Source organism: Topomyia yanbarensis, chromosome 2 (genome assembly GCF_030247195.1).
Source record: "Topomyia yanbarensis strain Yona2022 chromosome 2, ASM3024719v1, whole genome shotgun sequence".
Classification (NCBI taxonomy): Eukaryota; Metazoa; Arthropoda; class Insecta; order Diptera; family Culicidae; genus Topomyia; species Topomyia yanbarensis.
Window position 1 is genome coordinate 125,154,523 of NC_080671.1, and position 21,003 is coordinate 125,175,525.

Sequence of the window (21,003 nt, forward strand, 5' to 3'; positions counted from 1 at the left end):
CAAATGTTCCACCTCGCGTATACATATACTAAAAATCAACGACAACCATATTCGACCGAAACTGAGCATACCTCTTCTGCGATTTACTCATCTCGACGTATCACCACGGCGAGAATGAAGGTACCTGAAGATTTCCTAAAGTTCTTTAGACTATGTACACTAGACTGAAGCTTCTGCCATTTGTCGTTAGCTTATCGCTGGTACGGGTAGAAGCATATTGTATATTGAGCATTAGCGTGGCAGTTATTCTGGTTGCAGTTGAAAACTGGAAAATCCACCCAGCGACAATCGTATTTTCTCTGGTTATAAACAATTGATCCACGTCGGAAGTATTGCGCTGTATTCCTACAATGATGCGCTATACAGCACACTATTTCCATCATCATGGATTATCACTAAACAAGAGAAATCAAGATTTTTTGCAAAAATATCCCAAATAAAACTTAAGGATTTGGATCTTTTTCATTCGACCAAATGGAAACGGAACACTTTCGAAGAGAAAGCATCTGTCCATGAATTTAAAACTAAAAAATGGCAATTTAGTGGAATGAAACAAATTCAGCACCTTCAAGTTATCTGAAATTAGTCTGGAACTTCAAGAATTATACGAACCATTGATAAGGATTCCAGAGGCTATAGCCAATAGTTCGTTATACTGACTTGCTCCAAAAATACATGAAATACCAAAACTATATTAAACATGCAGAGAGTGACTTATATACGTTTCTTAAAAGTATTGATCATTTTCTAAATATTTCGAAATATTCAAGAGGTGGCTATAGCCTAGACCCCCCCCCCCCTCGCTTGCGCACGCCAATGATCGATAGTATAGAAATATATAACAAATTATCACATAAAAAAATATGTGTATAATGTACAATTACCCTAACACTAACTTCAAACAAACCAGCCCCAACAAAGGTCGAATTGCCGTTGAAACAATTATCGATAGCAATCAGCAGCAAGCGGGGCCAAAAATTTCCCTCCGTCACGAACGACACATTATATATTTATTTATTTCTCCAACTGCTGCCATAAGCCCAGGTGAGTCTATATTGCAACACCCCCCCCCCCTCCTTCACAAATACCTTGCAAAAGTCCACGAATGGTTAATAAATATTCCATTCCGAACCAGTTTGCTCACTCCCGGGCGACTCTGGAACACACGGCGCATTTGTCTAATCTGCGCTCGCCGATCAGAGCGTGACTCCCGGGGCCAGGCAGAAGCACAACCCGCGATTTATTTATGCACGAAATTCACTTTCGGGGAGGTCCATGTAAATCTATAAGAGCAAACGAAGCGAAGCAAACACGGCGGAGGAGCCCACGATGATGGTATAGATGGTAAACTCACCTAAACTAGCAGTCATCGCTTCAATGTCTTTCGGTTTCCGCTTCCGGGGTCGTCCCTTCTGGCGGGGTTGCTGAGGCAGGGCGGAAACGGCGTGATGAGGCGAAAAGTAACCGGCCGGTGGCATCTTGCTGCTTCCGGTCGAATCGCTCGGACTCAACGGTGCACTGGGGGAGTTACCGTACTGGCTCGGGTACTGACACTGCATTGCCAGTGGGATGGGTGCTCCCGGGTCCAGTGGGATGTCTATGTGGGATCTGCGTGAGAGAATAGGAAATCATGAATGAAAAATACCCACTTCGGATCAGCAGTTATGCTTTTAATATTTGAGTTTCGATATTGAGACTGTTTGTACATCGGGACGTCCCTAGGTCCAACCTTACCTGCAAAGCACCGCCGAGTCCCGTATCGTAAAGTGGTCACCCTTGTTGAGCAGGGTATTGCAGATCGCACAGCAGAAGCACCGTATGTGGAAAACTAGGTGTCGAGCTCGCATAACTAACTCGGAGGAACTAATTGAAGCCAGACATTTCGAACATCGTCTCGAGCCGAATACTCTGAAAATACAGAAAAATAAACGAAAAACCGTTTAGAATGAAAGACAAAAAAATGCAATAACCGAGTCATTAATCTTCATGTGATTTCAGTCCTCGGTCTCGTGGAAGAGCAACAAGTGTTTAGTTTTTTTTATTCGGCATGAGACTTCCTATTCTTTTAGCCCCTTCTCTGGCGGGGTGCTGCCTTGGGATGGGACATTTTCCGAACCGTTCCGGACTGTGGCAAGCAGAAACGATCGAGAGGTTCCCGGCTTTATGACTTACGAGACAAGGGGGCGTTCCCGACCGATTCATAACTGCTCGCTCATACCCACTCGGAATACTGAGAAGCCCGCGACGCCAAACATGAAATATGAATAATTGTGTTTGAAATATGTGGTTCACATTGCGCGGGTCGAAGCAATAAATTTTCCGTGAAGACGGAATGCTAGTGATGCGTTTTTTGCCGTATATGCACGTTACGGGTTTGACGTCAGGGGAATACCATTATTTGTGTGTCGAAGAACATGTGTTCTGTTGGTGGTTTATACGTGATGTTTTCAAAAGACAGTCACAGAAAAAGTTTTTATTTTCGAGTGAGTGAAGGTAAGTGGTCTTAGTTCTGCTACTTAAAAAGTAGTTGGTTGAGTAACTTATTCAACGTGCGTTAATAACATCTCGATCAGGTGTAGCGAATAAAATCTTTAATGTAAACCAGAGAAAAATTCAAATCCGAAAAATCGACTGAGAAAAAATAAATTCTTTCCTAAAGTCTGTTTCATTTAGAATTAGACAACCAACAATAGGTCATTTTTCCACGAGGAGATAACATACAATAGCACTAAAGGTATAATTTTGTTGGTCTTATATAATGTTTAAAAGGAAAAATTCAAGATATTTTCAAAAAAAAATTAAATGGATTATTAGACATTTCGCTGAGTAATTCTTTTCCATCGGGTCGCTGTAATATAACCATATTTTTCACTAATTTCTCCGAATCCGATGGGGTAGTGATTGTTTCGCCACATTTCTGCAATTTACTTTTGATAAACACCCAACAACATACACTTAAACAAAAATTTGAACAGGTTTTTTTTCTTTCTCGAACACGTTTGCTTGACACGGTATCTGCGAAATTTTATTTAGACAATTTGGTGGATTGATTAACGACAATAGTGTAGCCAAACAATTCAGGTGTCAATCAGTCATCCAGGTAGCTCGATCTTGAGCTACAAAATTTCCAGTCTCCTTGTACAACCGCCGCACGCTCATCTACCTCACTTTCACATAGCCAGCGAGTGCGGGATCTGCTCTAAAAACGAAGACCTATTACAGATTCTCGGCTAAGCCTCCCTTCCGGCATTCATGTTACATATCCAGCTCACTACAATCTACCGCGATCTACCAGCCTTCAGATGTTAATATGTTTGTAAACTTGATACAACTCGTAGCTCAGGACTCTGCAACTTTTCTTCATTTTCTACTGTACCGCGAGTATTGAACGCAGAATTCATCTCTCAAACGCACCGAGCACTCGATAGTCTGCCTCTTTAGCCCCATTGCTCTTACAGAGCAACACGGAGTATCAGCGATTTGAATTAATTAAATTTTGTGCGCGTATGTTGGTTACAGAGCTTTGGGGCACTAAGCAGACGCAGCACGCCTTTCTACTTTTTTATCATGTGGAAATAATGTTCCACGATATATCAACACACCGTATCCCATCAAATATCACCTCAACACCATTCAGCTAATACGCACTTTGAGTTGTTCAATGATGTCGATGGTTGAACAATATATGACCTATTGAATCATATAAGTGAAGGTGGAAAATCGTTTGTTTTTGGTACAACAATTATGTGCATTGAATCCAACTTAATTTGCAATATTCCCCCGTGGAAAGAAAAAGGGTTCAAAACCACATTTATGCAAAAGGGAATAAAACCTAACTGTAGAAGGAATTTGCTGGAGGAAGCGGGAGAAATTCTAACATGCGATGCTCGCAATAGAAGAAGCTCTGTTTGCAGGTGAGACATTTTGAAATCAAACGTTGTTTCTAGCCAGCAAGTCAATGCATAGCAAAAGATCATGACAAAAAAATCCAAAACTATCTCGGTTTGTTACTTGTTGTAATTTTTAGTCCTTTTTATTTGTAATTTCATTTTGATCGGGAAGCACTGCAAAAACACGAGGTGGTGGTGTTCTTATACCGTCGAAATAGAGAAAAAGCCAACAGTACTGATATTGAGCACCTGTGGATAAATATTCGTATCCATGATGCTACTTAAGGGTGTTTTACGATCAAAAATTGGCCAATTTCAACTTATTGTATTTTTTTTTCATTGTGAATCAAAACAATCTATACACGCCAAATTTTATAGATGTATGTGTGTAGCATCATGGCTACTGTTCGATTTTGACACTTTCTCTTAAGTTGTGAAATTGGTATCAAAGCAGAGGTTCACAGGAGCAAAATTTTGTTCGCGGTGGTAAGTAGCGGTAAGCCCACTACTCGCGTTCTTGTTTGCCCAGCGAACCCTTCTTTTCAGGGCGGCCTAGATGCTTGTACCGGAATTTCGGATTTTCGTTACACAACAAACAAAAAGGGAAAAACAAATAAATTAAATTTACCGTATTTATTTCCTACTCTCCACTAGTGCTGATGCGGGATCCCAATGCTGCTGGTGAAGGGAAGGCGGGCGGTTTCCTTCCGGCAGGCCGGGACAACAACGACCGCGTACTTGTCCGGGTTCCGTTGGCTGCTCCGGCAGCGATCTTTTACGGTTATCTAGGGAGGTGAGCTTGGCTCCTTTGTTGGAACCTCCCTAGCGACGTTGGCGACGAATCGCTGGATCGTCTACTCTCCGTAAACGATCCCGGAAGTTACCACAGTAAACTTCCCAGGGGAAGCTTTGTCCGCCCTGCTTCGTTCTCCTTGGCAATTAACTGTGGAGGAGAGCTTGGCTCGTTTGACTGATCCTCCACAGTGAGAACGGAAATGCTTCGGATCTTTAACAATTAGCCGGGAACGCGAGTGGCTCCTTCACGTTTAGCGTTCCACTATGACGATCCTGCACCACACTTGTACGTGTGCCCGAACCACGGGGCGGCACTCATCGACGGATTTAATGACCGTCACACTACTTCACTTCAGTAGTGGCGGAAAATTGTCCCGAAAAGGTGAACGGACGTCTGTCTTTAACCGTGGTTCGTCATTTTCTAACTGATCTCGATGGCCGCCTTTTTCGCTCCACCAAACAATCACCAATAAAACAAACCACCACATAGCTGTCATTGCTATGGTACAGCATAGTTAGCAGTTACTTTTACAGCAAGAGGAGAGCGGTGACCTACCTAAACCCTATGTTTCTTATATACAAACATAAAACAAAAATTACTACACCTATCTGCATGCACAAAACCGTTCACAAACGTGAAACTATACAAAAATTTACAAACTAAATGTGAACGGTATCGAAACAGCGGTGAGCATAAATTTTCATAAACAATACACTCTACAGAGAGAGTACGCACGAATAGGGTATATTTCCAACCAGTGCTAAATTGTTTCCCTGACGGGTTACACGGTTCACGGAAATCCAAATTACTCACCCGCCTAACTGTCACCAACATTACAAAACTGTTCGGAAAACGTTTGTCGATATTTAGGAAGACTAGTTAGGATGGAAATCAAAATTCGGAAGCTGCAGAAACAACAAATAGAGATGCCATCTGTTTCCAGTAGAAGTCCAGCTTCTCCGTCCAAGATGTCGCAAGCATGCTGGGAGTGTCTTCTACAACCGTGTACGGAAAAAATCCGTTCATAAACTACGAACAAAAGATCATGATTTCGTGAACTGAATGATTTACGAAAATCGTGACTTAATTCCTGAAATTGTGAATAATAAACCTCGTATTCGTGAAACTATTTGTGTTTCTAAAAAACTAGTTCATCCCAAATATATACATGGCGTTACATCCGAATTTTTGGTTGGGTTACTTTTGTTGATCCCTAGACATGTTTAGTTTTTGTTAAGCTTCTTGTTCATAATTTGGGAATACACAGCCGACAATCAAACGATGTTCATGATTTCAGGAGTTTATTCGCGATTTTTGTGATTTCTCATCACGTCACCGTGCTATTTTATTCATGAGTTTACTATCGGATTTTTCTGTCAGACTGGCGGGATTTACGTTCATAATTTCAGGATCATAGTCGCGCATTTCGTTATTTCTATCGTCATATTTTAGTCATGAGTAGAGTGATTCATGTTCATGATCTCAGGATCTTGATCACGATTTTTGATATTTTTATCACGAGTAATGTGATTTATGTTCATTATTTCAGAAACTTTGTCATGATTTTCGTGATTTCTATTTACGTTGTCGTGATATTTTAATCACGAGTAGAGATTTATGTTTATTTATGTTCTTGATTTCAGGATCCTAGTTACGATTTTTGACATTTTTATCACGAATAGTGTGGTTTATGATTTCAAGATCTTAGTCACAATTTTCGTAATTTCTATTCACGTTGTCCTGATAATTTATTACGGAGCTTACTTTTCAATTTGACAGGCGGCAAAATGTGACTAATGTTCAAGATATGAGCAGTTTTATTCTGTGAAGTGTGAACACTGTGAACACCAACTCGATTTGTGGTGCTAAACGCAGTTTTTGTTTTCTGTCAAAACATCACGCTGAACCTTATCAAATGATTAACGATGTTCGAGGCCCTAATAGTTTTCTAATATCTACTGCTATTACTAGCAGCTGAACATTTCATGAAAAAGTGCATGGAACAAAAAAGATTCCACGAATATTATCTTAAATTTAATTACCATTCATTTCATTACCATGTTCCATGAAAGTGAAAATGATAAGGAATATATCTTAAATCACACAAAATATATCGTAAATCATGTACCTAATGAACTAATTTACGAATCCATGAATGATAATTCTTAATTTTGTGAACTATTTGACGTGCACGAATTGTCAAACGTATACTAGAAATAATGAATTATTATCACGAATTATAAGTCGTGACTATTATGTTAGGTATCCTGAACCAGTTCACAAATACATGAACAATATTTCATGATTTTGTGAAATATTTCACAAGCCTGAATGGTAAGTCGTGACTATTATAAAAGGATTCATGAACCAGTTAACGAATACATGAAAAATACTGCATGATTTTGTGAACTGTTTCACGAGTACGGATATTAGATCGTGACTAATATATTAGGAATCATGAATTAGTTCACGAGGATTGAAGGGAGTTATGAATAAAATTCGGAGTTTCGTGAACTAGTTCACGAGAAAATATCCAGAATGTTTTGATTTTGTGAACTAATGTTCCTAAATCTATGAACAACATCATGAGTTAACCTTTGGTTTAATGAATAATATTCATAAAGTTGTGAGCTAGTTCACGTACAGAAAATCGATTTGGTAGTGACTTTGCGGAAACCGTGACTGAAGTTTTCAAAACAAAGACACAGTACAGAGAAAACTTGAAGAACACATACCAACGTCTCCATGCTGCCCCGCATGTAATCGCTGCTACAATGATGAGATGTTTATATAGCTCATTCGAACAGCTACCCATCATGTGTCGCTATGGCCTATGGTGTAAATAGGCGTTTTAACGAGTAGATGTTTGTCGAGTCGGGTTCAGATGCTACCCGTTATCTTTTTTTTCTAGTAAGACTTAGTTCCCAACACATACATACAAACAGAATAATACAGCGGGAAAGTGGTACAAAGCAAAAGGCGTCAATGTCGATACTGAAATACCGGCGCGGTGACGGGGAGCCAAACGATATTATCTCACTCATCATTAGTGTGAAGCGTATATATGCCATTTTACTACTGAGCGAGTACATGTCGTCATGGTATGGGTTGTAAAGAGGTATTTTTAGTGAATAGATGTTTGTCGGCTCTAATCTAGGAATCGGACGGTTGGACTAGGAGTTTCAGATCATGAGCTGTTTATAGCAGCAGAGAAAAGAATTGAACAAAATAAAATGCAGTGCAGCACAGCAGCACCGACGAGATTGCGTGTGATGGATGGGTGGGTGGGGGGAAAAGTAAGGTGTAAGATGGAGAAAAAAGGGAATCTTATGAGATTCGTAAGCATTGATACGAAACCAAATACTAACAAAGGCTTGTTGTGTGTGAGTGTGTGTTATCGATTTTTGTTTTCGTAAGCGTTGCGTTCATCTCGAACTAGTTCACGAATCCGTGAATAATATGTCAAAATTTTGTGAACTATTTGACGAGCACGTATTGTCAGACGTATACTAGTGATCATGAACCAATTCACGAATACATGAATAATGTTGTGATTTCGTGAACTATTTCACGATCACCAATGGTAAATTGTGACTATTATGTTATGTATCCTGAACCAGTTCACGAATACATGAACAATATTTTATGACCCTGTGAAATATTTCACGAGTATGAATGAATAATGAATCGTCACTAACAGATTAGGAATCATGAATTAGTTCACGAATACATTATCAATTTTTGATGATTTTGTGAACTATTTCACGAGCATGATTGGTAAGTCGTGACTATTATACTAGGATTCATGAACCAGTTCACGAATACATGAAAAATACGTCATAATTTTGTGAACTATTTCACGAGCACGGATATTGGATCGTGACTAATGTATTAGGAATCATGAATTAGTTCACGAGAATTGAAGGCATTCATGAATAAAATTCCGAGCTTCATAAAATGATTCACGAGAAAATATCTAGAATGCTTTGATTTCGTGAACTAATGTTCCTAAATCTATGAACAACATCATGAGTTAACCAGTCTACTTTTTACTTCTGCCCAAGTCAGACGTACAATCGAACCAAGTGAACAACAACTAGCAACCTCTCGATCCAGTATGCACTGTCTCGAGAACAAAGGAAACTTTTAATTTATTCTTGCCATCATGAGTAAAGTTGACGAATAATCTCTGCTCCGACCCGACACAGCGGTCGTTGACTTTAAATTCTGTTCAATAAGATTGAGTTTTCGTGAAGTGGATTACCTGCTGAACGTGAAGATGCAGTTTAAGCTCAAGGAGGTTATGTATCTACAGTATCATCATCTTCGCAATGCAGTACTCATATCATTCAACACGTTAGCACAAGCTGAACGTTTCGTTTTGCAGAACAACTTGAATCAAGTGGCTCAAAGTGATAAAGTTGGAATTAAGATTCCCGTGTATATAGAAAAAGACTATGTAGATGTAAAGTTACATGACCTATGACCACGTACCCCTCCTGATCTACTCGCAAAGTACATGTCGCAATACGGAGAAGGAGAATCCGTTATACGTGATACCTGGAGAAATTTCTTCCCGAGTACACCTAACGGTGTTCTTGTGGTGAGGATGCGGATCGAAAGACATATCCCCTCCCACTTGACTATAAAACTCAAAACCCATGAAGCTACTATTAATCAAATTACTTTATGCACCCATGAGGAGAAAACTCCTACGTGCAAGTATTGTAATCAGACAGCGCAGCACGGGCAACCTTGGGCGGAAGATACAGAGGAGAATGTATCTCTACCGATTGCCAACGCATCCACGGCAAACCAACCCAAAAAAGAGTTTTCAATACCAATACCCGAACCACAAACGGTTGCCAAATTTGTGGCAGCTGTTCAGTCCATAATGACAACTGCATCCAGCACCCCAAAAACCCTTGCTAGCAACATCGGTGAAGAATATAATAACAATGACGACGGATTTACATTGGTCACCCGTAAGTGCAAGAAGCTGGAAAGAACATGTGGTCGCGAGCACCTTTTAACGATGATGACCTTGATGTGTAGGACAGGAGAGAATTAAATGGTCCCCATGACGCAGTAGGCGAGCCGCAAAAGAAGGTCTCCCCTCGCAATAAAAAGTTGCGCACGAGATCCAACGGACAATCAATAATATTTGTTTTTATTTTTATTTTTTACATATTGTTAAGACATAAAAGATCCACGGCTCCGTTAAGCTACCGCTATGAGCCGTGTCAAACAAAAAGAAATAAAAAAAAATCATGAGTGACCCTTTGGTATTATGAATAATATTCATAAAGTTGTGAACTAGTTCACGTACAGAAAATCGATTTGGTAGTGATATGGCGAAAACCATGACTGAAGTTCACCAAACAAAAACAAATGTTTCCACTAATAAAAGCGTTATGCGGGCGTTACTGAAGAGAAATTGAACATCATTATAAAACACATGAGTTTTGTTCATGGTCCTGTTTTCGTAACGTAAAAATGGAGCAGAAATATCTTGTGTGGCAAGCCATATGTTCCTGTGATTTTAAGAGCGGCATTTACATCACAACCGGGACCGTCAATCAGAAAATTTATGTGCAGGAGTGTCTGGGAAAACGTCTGTTGCAATATAATTGTTAGGTCCTATTTGGCTGGATTTGTCTTTTTTATTTAATTCGATTATTTGACAGGTCTCAAGACGCTAGCTTTCAACAGCCGTTGAAGTTTTATATATTTACTAAATGTAAATAATAAAAATAAGAACAATTGATAATGAGAGTCTGCCCGATGCCATACGCGCGACTTGCCGTTGCGCGCGGAGATCTTTCACAAGGTTTTTAGGAACATATCAAATGGAAAATAGAAAAGAATGACCGAAACGGTGATAATTCATATTTTATTGGACACACTGAGAAAATATATGTCCTCAAGCAGATATCGAACCTGCAATACCGGAATACATTCGTTTAGCCGAGCGCCATACATTTAAAAAAGAATCGACAAAAATATCTAAAGCATGTTTTTAATCGGGCTATTTTTAGTCGTGGTAGTGTACTTAAACCGCTTGCATGAGAAAAAACGAGTCGCACGCACACACACCGAATATGTAGCGGCGTATGTTAACATTGTAGCAGCGTTTTGGCCCTAGAAATTCGTTTGGCCGAGGTGTGTAAAAATTGAATTTTGTGAAGAAATCAAGCGATTTTCAGATATATTTTGAAACGTTTCGACTGAACAACGTATAATCGGCAAGGTGCGTTAATAATGCGGTATTTAATTATGGTTGATCGTTGATTAATTGAAGAGTTTCAGGAATGGCGAAGGGAACCCGACTGACGGAGGAAGAATGACGTATTTTTAAGATGGTCAAGGAGGAAAGACATTCTTATGTCTCAATCCCACAAAAAATTGGTCGATCTGAGAATGTAATACGGAATTTCATCAACAAAGGATCCAAGTATGGGATTACACATCCTACTAAAGGGCGCTCCAAAATTTCTTTGAGGCTGAAAGGCCAAATCAGTCATTAAAGATAAAAGCTGGATGTTCCATTAACCCCTCGACAAATTGCTCGGATTTTAAATGAATTGCCGGACATTAAATTGAAGAAATTGCAAGGGAAACCTAAACTTAACTTCATTTATAAGCAGAATCGGCTCCAGTTCGCCCGAAGTACATGGAGTGGAAGACAGAATGGAGAAATATTGTTTTTTCTTTCAAATTAATTTGAACGGACCGGATTGTTACAGTTGCTACTGGCACAGTTTGAAGCAAACCAGCGTCGTGAGATCGAAGCGAAACTTTGGAGGTGGAAGTTTGATGGTATGGGGTAGCTTCTCATACAATGACAAGCTTCCCATTTGTTTTATCTCCACCCGGATGAATTCCGGAATGTATCTGGAGCTATAGGAAGATGTTTTGATCGGCCATATTGATAACGATGCGAATGAGGACATCATTTTCAAGTAAGACAATGCATCTATCCACGTGTCCTTGGTTTGGTTTGCTGAGAAAAATATCCCGTTGTTGGACTGGCCAGCTTGCAGTTCCGATTGCCATTCCATAGAAAACCTATGAGGAATGTGTTGGCTAGAATGGTTTATGCGAATGGACGTCAGCATTTCCAGTGTTGTGCCAAAATCGATATAGCAATACTTCAAAAGCTTTCGGACTCGATGTCAAACCACATGTTTGAAGTGATTCGGAACGATGGCGGCCATACTAAATATTAGCTATCGATTGTCTTCGAAATCTCTTAGTTATATTTAGTCGACTGAAAGGCGAAATTTTACAATCGGCTAAAAGAATGTCTGCCCCTTTTCATCTTTTTTTTTTACTTTTGTTGTCCTAAGGCGAATTAATGTTAAATGATTATGGCAAATATGTCGAAAATAAAAAAAATCTACCATGCAATTCCAAAAAAAAAACCTATTTTAATCCACCTAGTGGTGCAATTGTGCCTTTCTCAATCATGAATCACGCACGGAAAGCAAGAAATCAGCTCTGCGGCTAATTTCAGTTTCTGTTTTTGGATTAGTTGAATTCAACAAGAAAAGTGAAAAAATAACTAACAGTTTAGTTGAAATTCAACTCACATCTTTCTAAAAATGTTTCTTGATTTTTAAAAAAAAATTAGCTGGATGATATCCTAGACACAATCCAGCAAAATGAAAACAAAAAACCAAATTTGCATTTTCTACTAAGCATGCCGTTGAAATCAGAAGTTGAAGGGATTGGTTTATCTAAATTGGGTTAAATTCAGTTCTGTTTTTTTCTGAGTTGGAAATGTTTGCTGTGAGAATTCAGCACGAAGGAAAACGCAAAAAATTGTTTTGAAGCCAGTTTTGTAACTGGTAAAATAGTTAAATGTAAAAAAAAGCTTATTACGTAATTCGAGTGGACGTAGCATTTTATTCATGTAGTGAACGAAAGAAAAATAAATTCAATCGAAATAGTGCAGTGTTCTAAATTAGATCCCTGTATTTTAAAAATTGTGAAGTAAGTATATTTACTACGGTGAAATGCGAACATTCACACTTCTCCGGCACGGTACAAGTGTAAATGCTCGCATTTGTGTATGAAAGCATATTGGTGTCCGTGCACGGAAATGAACCGTCACTGAATCGGATCGGAAAGGTGTAAATTTGGCTTAACATTCGCTGGAAATTTTAGGATATTACTTACTTCTGGAAATAATCAAATGTTATGTTTATTCCTGGTAAGTTGCCGGAGACAAAAATAGAAAAATGAATCTCTTCCAATTCACCCGGGAAATTCACCTACTGCCACATTATACGGGCACTGGATCAAACTAACAAGCGATTTGATAAATATGTAAAACTACATTACATTTAGGCACTCAATTTATGTAGATACCGATTAAGCATGGCAGTGGTAGGGATCCACAAAGATAAAAACTTTATCTATATTTTGAGTCTGTCACCGTTCTTTGCTTTATAATAGCGAGGTTATTCATTATTTAATAATGAATAACCTTCTCGCTGTTATAAAGCAAAGAACGGTGACAGACTTTGTTGTAATATCGTACCTTTTATCTCCGTAGTACTATACAAGTATCTTGAACGGTTAAACGACAGATCAGCCCGCCTTATCCAACTGTCAGGATTAATGATCAAAATTCCAGGAAAGTTTAAGACGTAAGCTTTCATTATATCAACTGTTTGTTTAAAAAAATCTATATTTAAATTCTGCCCCATCAGTGCCATGGCACAATTGATCTAGTAGTGTCATACATCGTGTCGATTAAATATAAGATGATGCCACAAGCATGAAGTTTTCTAAGCGATATTAAAGTAACTAAGCATCACGATCTTGATAAATCCTTTGACTAACACATTGACGCAACAGTACATATCAACGGAGGCATCAAACTTTGTTAATCATTCCGCTCTCCGGCGTATTCCGTGTATTTTTCTTAGCTAGTACTGCACCGAAATCAGCTACAAATCTTGTAAACACAGCACAGTGATGTAGAACTTCTAACTCGTTCCGATGAAGATTCAACAAACTTCATTGCCTAGGTCGAAAGGAACCGGGTCATGTTTGTAAAGCAGCAGATCCAGGAAGTTAGCGCGCTTTTTCCTTTTGGATACGAACACAGCTGAAGATTCCTTCATATCATTGATTGACACACGACGTCAATCTTCCTAAATAAATCCTGAGCTTGAGAGAATAATTCCACGAACACTACTCGCTCTGATTCACCAATGGCTTTGTTACGACAACGGAGATCCGGAGACGCATACGGTAGCGGATATACAGGCCTACAGCCAGTTGTACTACTCAACTTTGTTGATATTTTTCTGTTTTGCAATGTTTTATTAATGAGTATAAAAAGTCAAACATCGTTGAAGTTGACAGTTGAAGACAATGCGCCGTTAACCATTTTCGTGTTTTCTTTAGTCCAACACGATGCGTTTTGGCCCTAACCCCTTGTCATCCAACCCCTGGCAGACAAAACTGTTTGGCTGTGACCAAAAACGATGTTTTAAATATAGACACGCGGACAGAAGAAGTAAATCTGCCCAGTTAAACTCATTCCGGAACCGGTTCGGATTTCTGAATGGAGTCAGTATGGTTTCCAACTCAAATGCGACAACCGATTCCGACTCAATCTGTTTCAGAATCGATTGTTGCATTTGAGCTGTAATACATACTGACTCCACTCAGGATTCCGATCAAATTCCGAATGGTTTGACCGGGTGGCTGCACAGTTTACTTCGTTCAACGTTGGTGCAACGAAAATCCTTCATTGGAAGGTTTCGAAACCAATCGTTCTCAAGGGGTATGAGGATAACTATATAGTAGACATTAGATTTGTTCCAGTCCATGGAAGTTACTCCCTGTTGCTCAGGAGCAAAACATTCTTGCTCTTTTTCATTCCGGTTTGCCACCAGAAGAAGAAAAAGAGAAGAAGATAATACAGAAACGATTTTCTCCCTGTTTGCTCCAGAGCACTTCCAGTTTCTCCTGGTACTGGAACAAACCTATTATTAGCCTGTGCACGCCCACTGAGACGTCCAAGAAATTGTTTCAAAATCGTTCAACACGAACCCAACGATGGACTTTGTTCAACAGTTATTTGGACGTTGTCCAAATTGGTCCAACGAACGTCCTTTATTGGACGATTTTGAAACCAACCGTTCTTAGCGGGCGCTGACGAAGTCGACTAGCAAGCAGGGATACCAGGTATCTTTTTCAAATGTCCACATTTTATTAAAAATGTCTTCATTTTTCTTAAGCGGCCAGGATTCCGAATCGGTTATTCATTTTGAGTCAGAATTCTGACAAAAATCAGACAGACATCTGAATAAATTTGTCTTCAAAATGAAAAACTTGTCTTCACAACATTTCAAAAGTCTTCAAAATAAAGACAAATCTGGCACCTCTGCTAGCAAGTCGACATAAATTGACTTTTACTGTGAGCCGTGTTTACCAACATTGCGTCACAATACTAAATGGCAGTGTTGGAAAAGATGGGCGAATATAGATGCTGGTGAGCGGGTAGGCAATTGTAACTTTGTTCTAGGCAACTTGCCGTTAAGGGGCCATGCATAAATGACGTAGCATTTTGGGGGGTAGGGAGGGTATACCAAATTTGTGACGAAGTGTGACGAGGGGGAGGGTAGGGTCAGAAGTTGTGCGACGTAGCATTAAGTTTAAAACCCATTGTTTAGAGAAAACAATTTAACAATTTAATGATCATCCATTCCCAAGAGAAATAAATTTAAATTCAAACAAGTTACTTTTGATGCGGTTTTTTCATGAGGTAAATTTTACGATTCGCGGAATTGCAAGTTCGCGAAAATACAAAAAGATTTTGTATGCGGATTTAACTTGCTACATTAGTTAGCTAATGTTGCTAATTAGTAGACTTAGTTTGAAAGCTGAATTAAATTTTCACTTCGGATTCAACCAAACAAAATTTAGTAATTTAGATGAACGTATGCTTCTTACAATCAGTGGCGGCTGCACGATTGTGAACTGAGAGAACTTCTCTTCATGCTCCCTTTGACTTATAAAATTCAAAACAAAACTATCAACACTATATTTGTCATGAAATGGGCTTATTTTGCACGCAATTTGCTGTTATAATGAAAATGTTGATAAAAGTCGTCAAACATTTTGAAAGGACATGTATTTAAAATAATTGAAAAACATATGTAATTTTTTTCATCTCAAGGGCGCTTTGCATGGGACGAGGGGGAGGGGGTAGGTAAATGCTACGTTATTTACGAGGGGGAGGTTAGAATTTTGTGACCAAATGCTACGTGGGGGGAGGGAGGGGTCAAAAATCGCCGAAAAAAAGCTACGTCATTTGTGTACGGCCCCTAACTGAAAAATATTATGGGATGTACTAACCCAAGCAAACCCATTTCAGAACAAGAACTGAAACCCGGTTCTGAATCCTGAATGGATTCAGCATGTATTCCAGCTAAAATGCAACAACCGATTCTGACTCAATCGGTTTTGAAATCGCTTAACCCATTCATGCCCATGTTGTTTGTGGACAACATCGTTTTTAAACAGCTATAACTTTTGATTGTGGCGAGAATTGCTCACAAAAACAAGTAAGGCTCATTAATGTGATTATTGCCTTTAATTTGAGTATTAACAGTTGCAAGGATCAGCTCTAGAACTGAAGTTATTGCAATTAGTCTGATTGATTTACGATGGAGCAGTGCTGCCAGGGACAGTTTACGTTGACGACGGAAAAAGATTTTTTTTATATATCTTTGTTATGGTGCAATATTATTGAAAACTGATAAAACTTATCAATTTAGACTGTCGTTGGCTACGTTTTCCACGCAATTAGACTATTGTAATTATTCGAGGACAATTGTATTGAGCATTAGAAGGTAAAAATTGACCAGCTTCTAGCACTGCCATGGAAGCACCTATCTTTATGAAAATAGGTTTTTCATGTTTCTTGACCCCACCGTTTTCAAGGAAAAATAGTTTTGAAACCCTACATGCACTAGAAAAAAGTTGGGCATGAAAGGGTTAATACTGAACAGGGATACCAGGCATATTTTTCAAATGTCTTCACATTTCATTAAAAAATGTCTTCATTTGTCTTCACCGACCAGCCCGGTCAGCGTGACAAGCAGAAAGTTAGCAAAAGTTGAGCAAAGCGAAATTGATGCTGGCAGAGTTTCTGCGAGCATTTTGCGCGATTTGTGCGAGAATTCTGGCAACGAATTCGCTCAAATCCAACAACCGTTTCTGACAGAAGCGGTTAAACTAACCGATGCTGCTCACTTTTATCCAGAATCGAGCCAAAAATGTACGGCCAAGATCTTTGCACGCTTCCTGCCACATCTTTGTTTGATGTTTTGCTCGATTCGTGCCAAATTCTACCAGGTAGGAATTGCCAGGATCTTTGCAAAATTTATGTCCGAGTTATGTCAGGGTTTTGCTCGGTTCCTGTTAAAATTTGCCCGAAAATGCGAGCGAAACCGAGTTCGTCCTAGCTCAACTAACCAAACCAAGACTTACAGAAATCTAGCAGAGCGGTCTCTGCCAGAAAATTTGCTCACTGGGAGGATTCTGAATCAGTTTTAGATCTTGAGCCAGAATTCTGCCAGAAATCGGTCAGACATCCGAAACAAATTTGTCTTCAAAATGAAAAGCACGTCTTCACAACCTTTCAAATGTCTTCAAAATGAAGACGTCTTCACATCTGGCATCGCTGAGTTGACCGGGACTTTCGAGAAGTGCTAAAACTGGCTTCCCTGGTGGTTTCGTTGTTTTCATTTTGGCATTTGAAAATGTTTATAAATTTATAATTCCTTAGTATCAGCCAATGGACATGCATACGAAAAACTACTTAATTATTTTATGAATATTCTTGATCGATTGTTATGTGCGTTTAATTGGCGAAAATCTGTGCTTGATGGAATATCCGGTGGTCATTTATATCAATTTTTGATTGCGGTTAGATTATAACAAGTTACTTGGAACTGATCAACAAGCAGGTAAGTTTCGGTTACCTTCTGCTTCATATGTTTTGTTTACGTTTTACATTTCATTTTCAGAGGAAGCATGTTGTGTGCTGCAGAATAGGAAAAGTTCTACAACGTCGCCATATGCTATTATCTCAGCGCGGTCATTTAGAATGAGACATTTGTTTTCGGAGCTAGTAAAATCTGTACTCTTAATGCTATCTTGCTTGCGAATCAAACTTGTCGTGGAAAATGTTTTTGGCGTTTGGGCGCTGGTCTTTGCTAAATAAATTGTTTAATCGAAAATTATCTACACGGAACCATGTCCAGCACCACCAGCGAGATTATATTCTGTACTGGTTGACTGATCACCTTACTGCCGACGGATGAAATAACAAGGTATCAAGTGACAGCAGCATTTTTTTTTTTTTGGTTTTGTACTAGTGTCATCAAAGCAGTGTAAAAGCGACGTGTAGTAAGAATTTTCAGCCATTTACTAAGAAACTTACGAAGAAGTTAAGATCCGGTGAATGCACGAGAATAAATGAAGCATCTGGTTAAAAGAGATTATAACTACTAGAGGGAGCAAACCGCTACTGTCTCCATGTATTCACAAACTGAAACATGGGGTCTCGCTCTAGCATATTGTATCCCATTACTTTGACATATGTGTATTTGGGGCAATATGTATCAAACTAATGGCCCTAGCATATGTAAGAGCGAGATAATAAATTTTCAGTGTTAACAGCGACATGCGACCTCTAGTAGTTATAATCTCTTTTAACTGGTTACATTATTTTACATAGTAATAGTACAGATACTTTATGCAAGTTTACATTCCCTCTCCTAGGTTGACGGGTTTGACGGTATTGCAAACATCTTCAAGCATATTTGAGCAGACACCTGCTTTAGGATGGTTATTGCATTGCACCTCGATAGTGGTGCATCGAGGAGACCGAGAGGGCTTATGGGCCTTTTTTATGTTTGGTGTTTTTTCATACTCTGCACCAGCCCAAACTAACGGTCAACTAATAGCCTGTGCACACTGGCGTGGCCGATTGGCGGGTCGCCGTGGATTGACTTTTTCTGTGGGCTGTGTTTGCAGACATTGTTAAACAGCTTAACGGCAGTCTTTGTGAGCACGGCTCGCAGTGGAAGCCATTGTGTGTCGATTTATCGGTCGACCTCGGCAACGTGCACGTGCGCATTAAAAAAAATAACAGTAGAACCCTATTAGTTGTGTTGTGTTGTAATAATTGTAGTTTTTGGTACTAGTGTACAATTGTGTGCTAGCCGTGTGTCTATCTGTGTATGTGGGCGTCTGAGTATTTGTGACATGTGGACCAGGGAATGGATGCAGAACTGGCTTATATGATGGAATAGTGGGTGATCCTTCTTGGGATTCGTTGGTCACTTTTTACTGGTGTTCAATTCGTGCATTCGATTCGATTCATTCGGAATGGATAAATGAAGGTACGATTGATTTACCGATGCACGTCAATCGTCCATTCCCGTCCAGCATAGCATGAGAAACTTCTAACGGAGTTAATTGTCGTTAATGGTAAATATATATCATTTTCTGGCATTTGGACGATTCCAAGTAGTTTTATTGCATGGTACATGTGTTGTTCAATTAATATTCAATAACAGTACTAACTCTACTCTTTATTTTATTTTTATTTTATTTTCGATCTCATGCGCCATATTCCTCTGATGACTTCTCCGAGATAATTTAACATAAGAGGGCAATATTGCTGTCAACAATGACTATTCGCTGCCATCAGACGTCGCCAGGTTTTAGAAAAATTGAGATGTACTTTCATACTCAATTGAATCAGATAAGTAGGAACGAACAACAAACTGTAAGTAGCATATTACACATGTCTTATTTTAACATCATGCATATTTGTATTAACATATTATTTACAGGTAACACACATATCTCAACATGCAACACTTCCCATACACACATAAACATTCACACACGCAAATATACAAATGCTCGACAGGTGACTGGGCCAAGTGCATTCACTCGTAGGATCTATCATTTCGATGATCGCCTCGATTCTACGAAACCAGTGCACAATTAAGCTGACATAAGCTAGTCTCGTCTGGTGAATGCATGCAACCTGGAAGCCCCAGACACGACAGGACGAGACGGACAGATGACGGACTAGACTCGACGGGGCCTAGTTCAGAGTTTTAGGCATTCTTCAATGCACGGCAGCGACCTCAAAAAAAAAGATACTTTATGCAAGTTTACATTCATGGATGCTAGTTTTTCTGTTTTCCTCTCCGCTAGTCGGTTATATAAAGTGTGTAGTAATAGGTACCTCCGTCGTCTATCGTTCGTAGCGTTTTCACGGTTCAAAATAATTGTACTGGTGGACTGTGCATACCATAAACTTATTAAAGCGAAGTATTTTAAATGTATCTATTGATAGTATTGCCTTCAATACTTAGGCAAAACAATTATTGAACTCTTGAAAATGAATATACTATATACTGTAATACCAACTTTAGTCGATAAGTGCCAAAATGTTTATATTCTTTCTTAAGCAACATAATGCTAATAATACAATGAATGCATTAGCTAGACTATTTTAACTCTTCATTTACAGAAAGAAGGCCTTGAATTGAAAAGTTGTATTCAACTAAAAAACTAAATTCAAAAATAGTTAAAGATTGAAATCAGCAAAAACTATTACTGAATACAACAGGGACCTCCGTTCAAACTAACCATTGATATTAGTTGAAATTAACGTTAGAAAATTCTGATTATAATAATTTTTTTTGTTGAAATAACAATTGAAATTAGTTGAAATCAACGAAAGCCAACACTGAATACAACAAGAACATTTGTTGAAATTAACTATTAGCATTGGTTGAACTCAACAAAATCAGCTGCTAAATTCAGCCAACAAAGTGATTGAATATACGAGTGATGTGTCTTTGCTAAAAGTGACAGCACATTCCATTTCGAAATATTAACTAAAAAAACAGTAATTTCAACCAATGTTTTAGCTTTATTTAGGGAGATGAAAAATAACACATCTAATTTAGAAAAATTAGAATTTTGTTAGTTGTCCTAAATAATAACTAACTGAAATCAGGAAATCAACTAATGTTTTCGCTTCTGAGCTGAATTTTCGTTTTCCGTGCGAGAATGTGTGCGTTGTTTATATTCATTAAAAACTTTTAAATGCATATATTACATTTTATTATTATACATCACATGACAACTATATACAGGAAAATAAATCATTATTCGAGTTCTAAAATTTTGAAAAAGAAAAAACAGCCACGGTAATATTGAACTGAAAAAAGGTGCGAAATCGGCAAAGTCCCAAAAAGT

General features: G+C 38.8%; 1 protein-coding gene across 1 annotated transcript in view; it reads right to left on the reverse strand.

Annotated features, from left to right (window-relative positions):
* LOC131680863 (protein apterous) overlaps positions 1 to 21,003 on the reverse strand; it is a 268,007-nt gene that overhangs the window by 53,630 nt on the left and 193,374 nt on the right. The window contains exons 5-6 of the mRNA XM_058961578.1: positions 1,735 to 1,908; positions 1,355 to 1,608 (exon numbers count right to left, since the gene is read on the reverse strand). Of these exons, the coding sequence (XP_058817561.1) occupies positions 1,355 to 1,608; positions 1,735 to 1,908 (428 nt within the window). The remainder of the gene's footprint in view (positions 1 to 1,354; positions 1,609 to 1,734; positions 1,909 to 21,003) is intronic.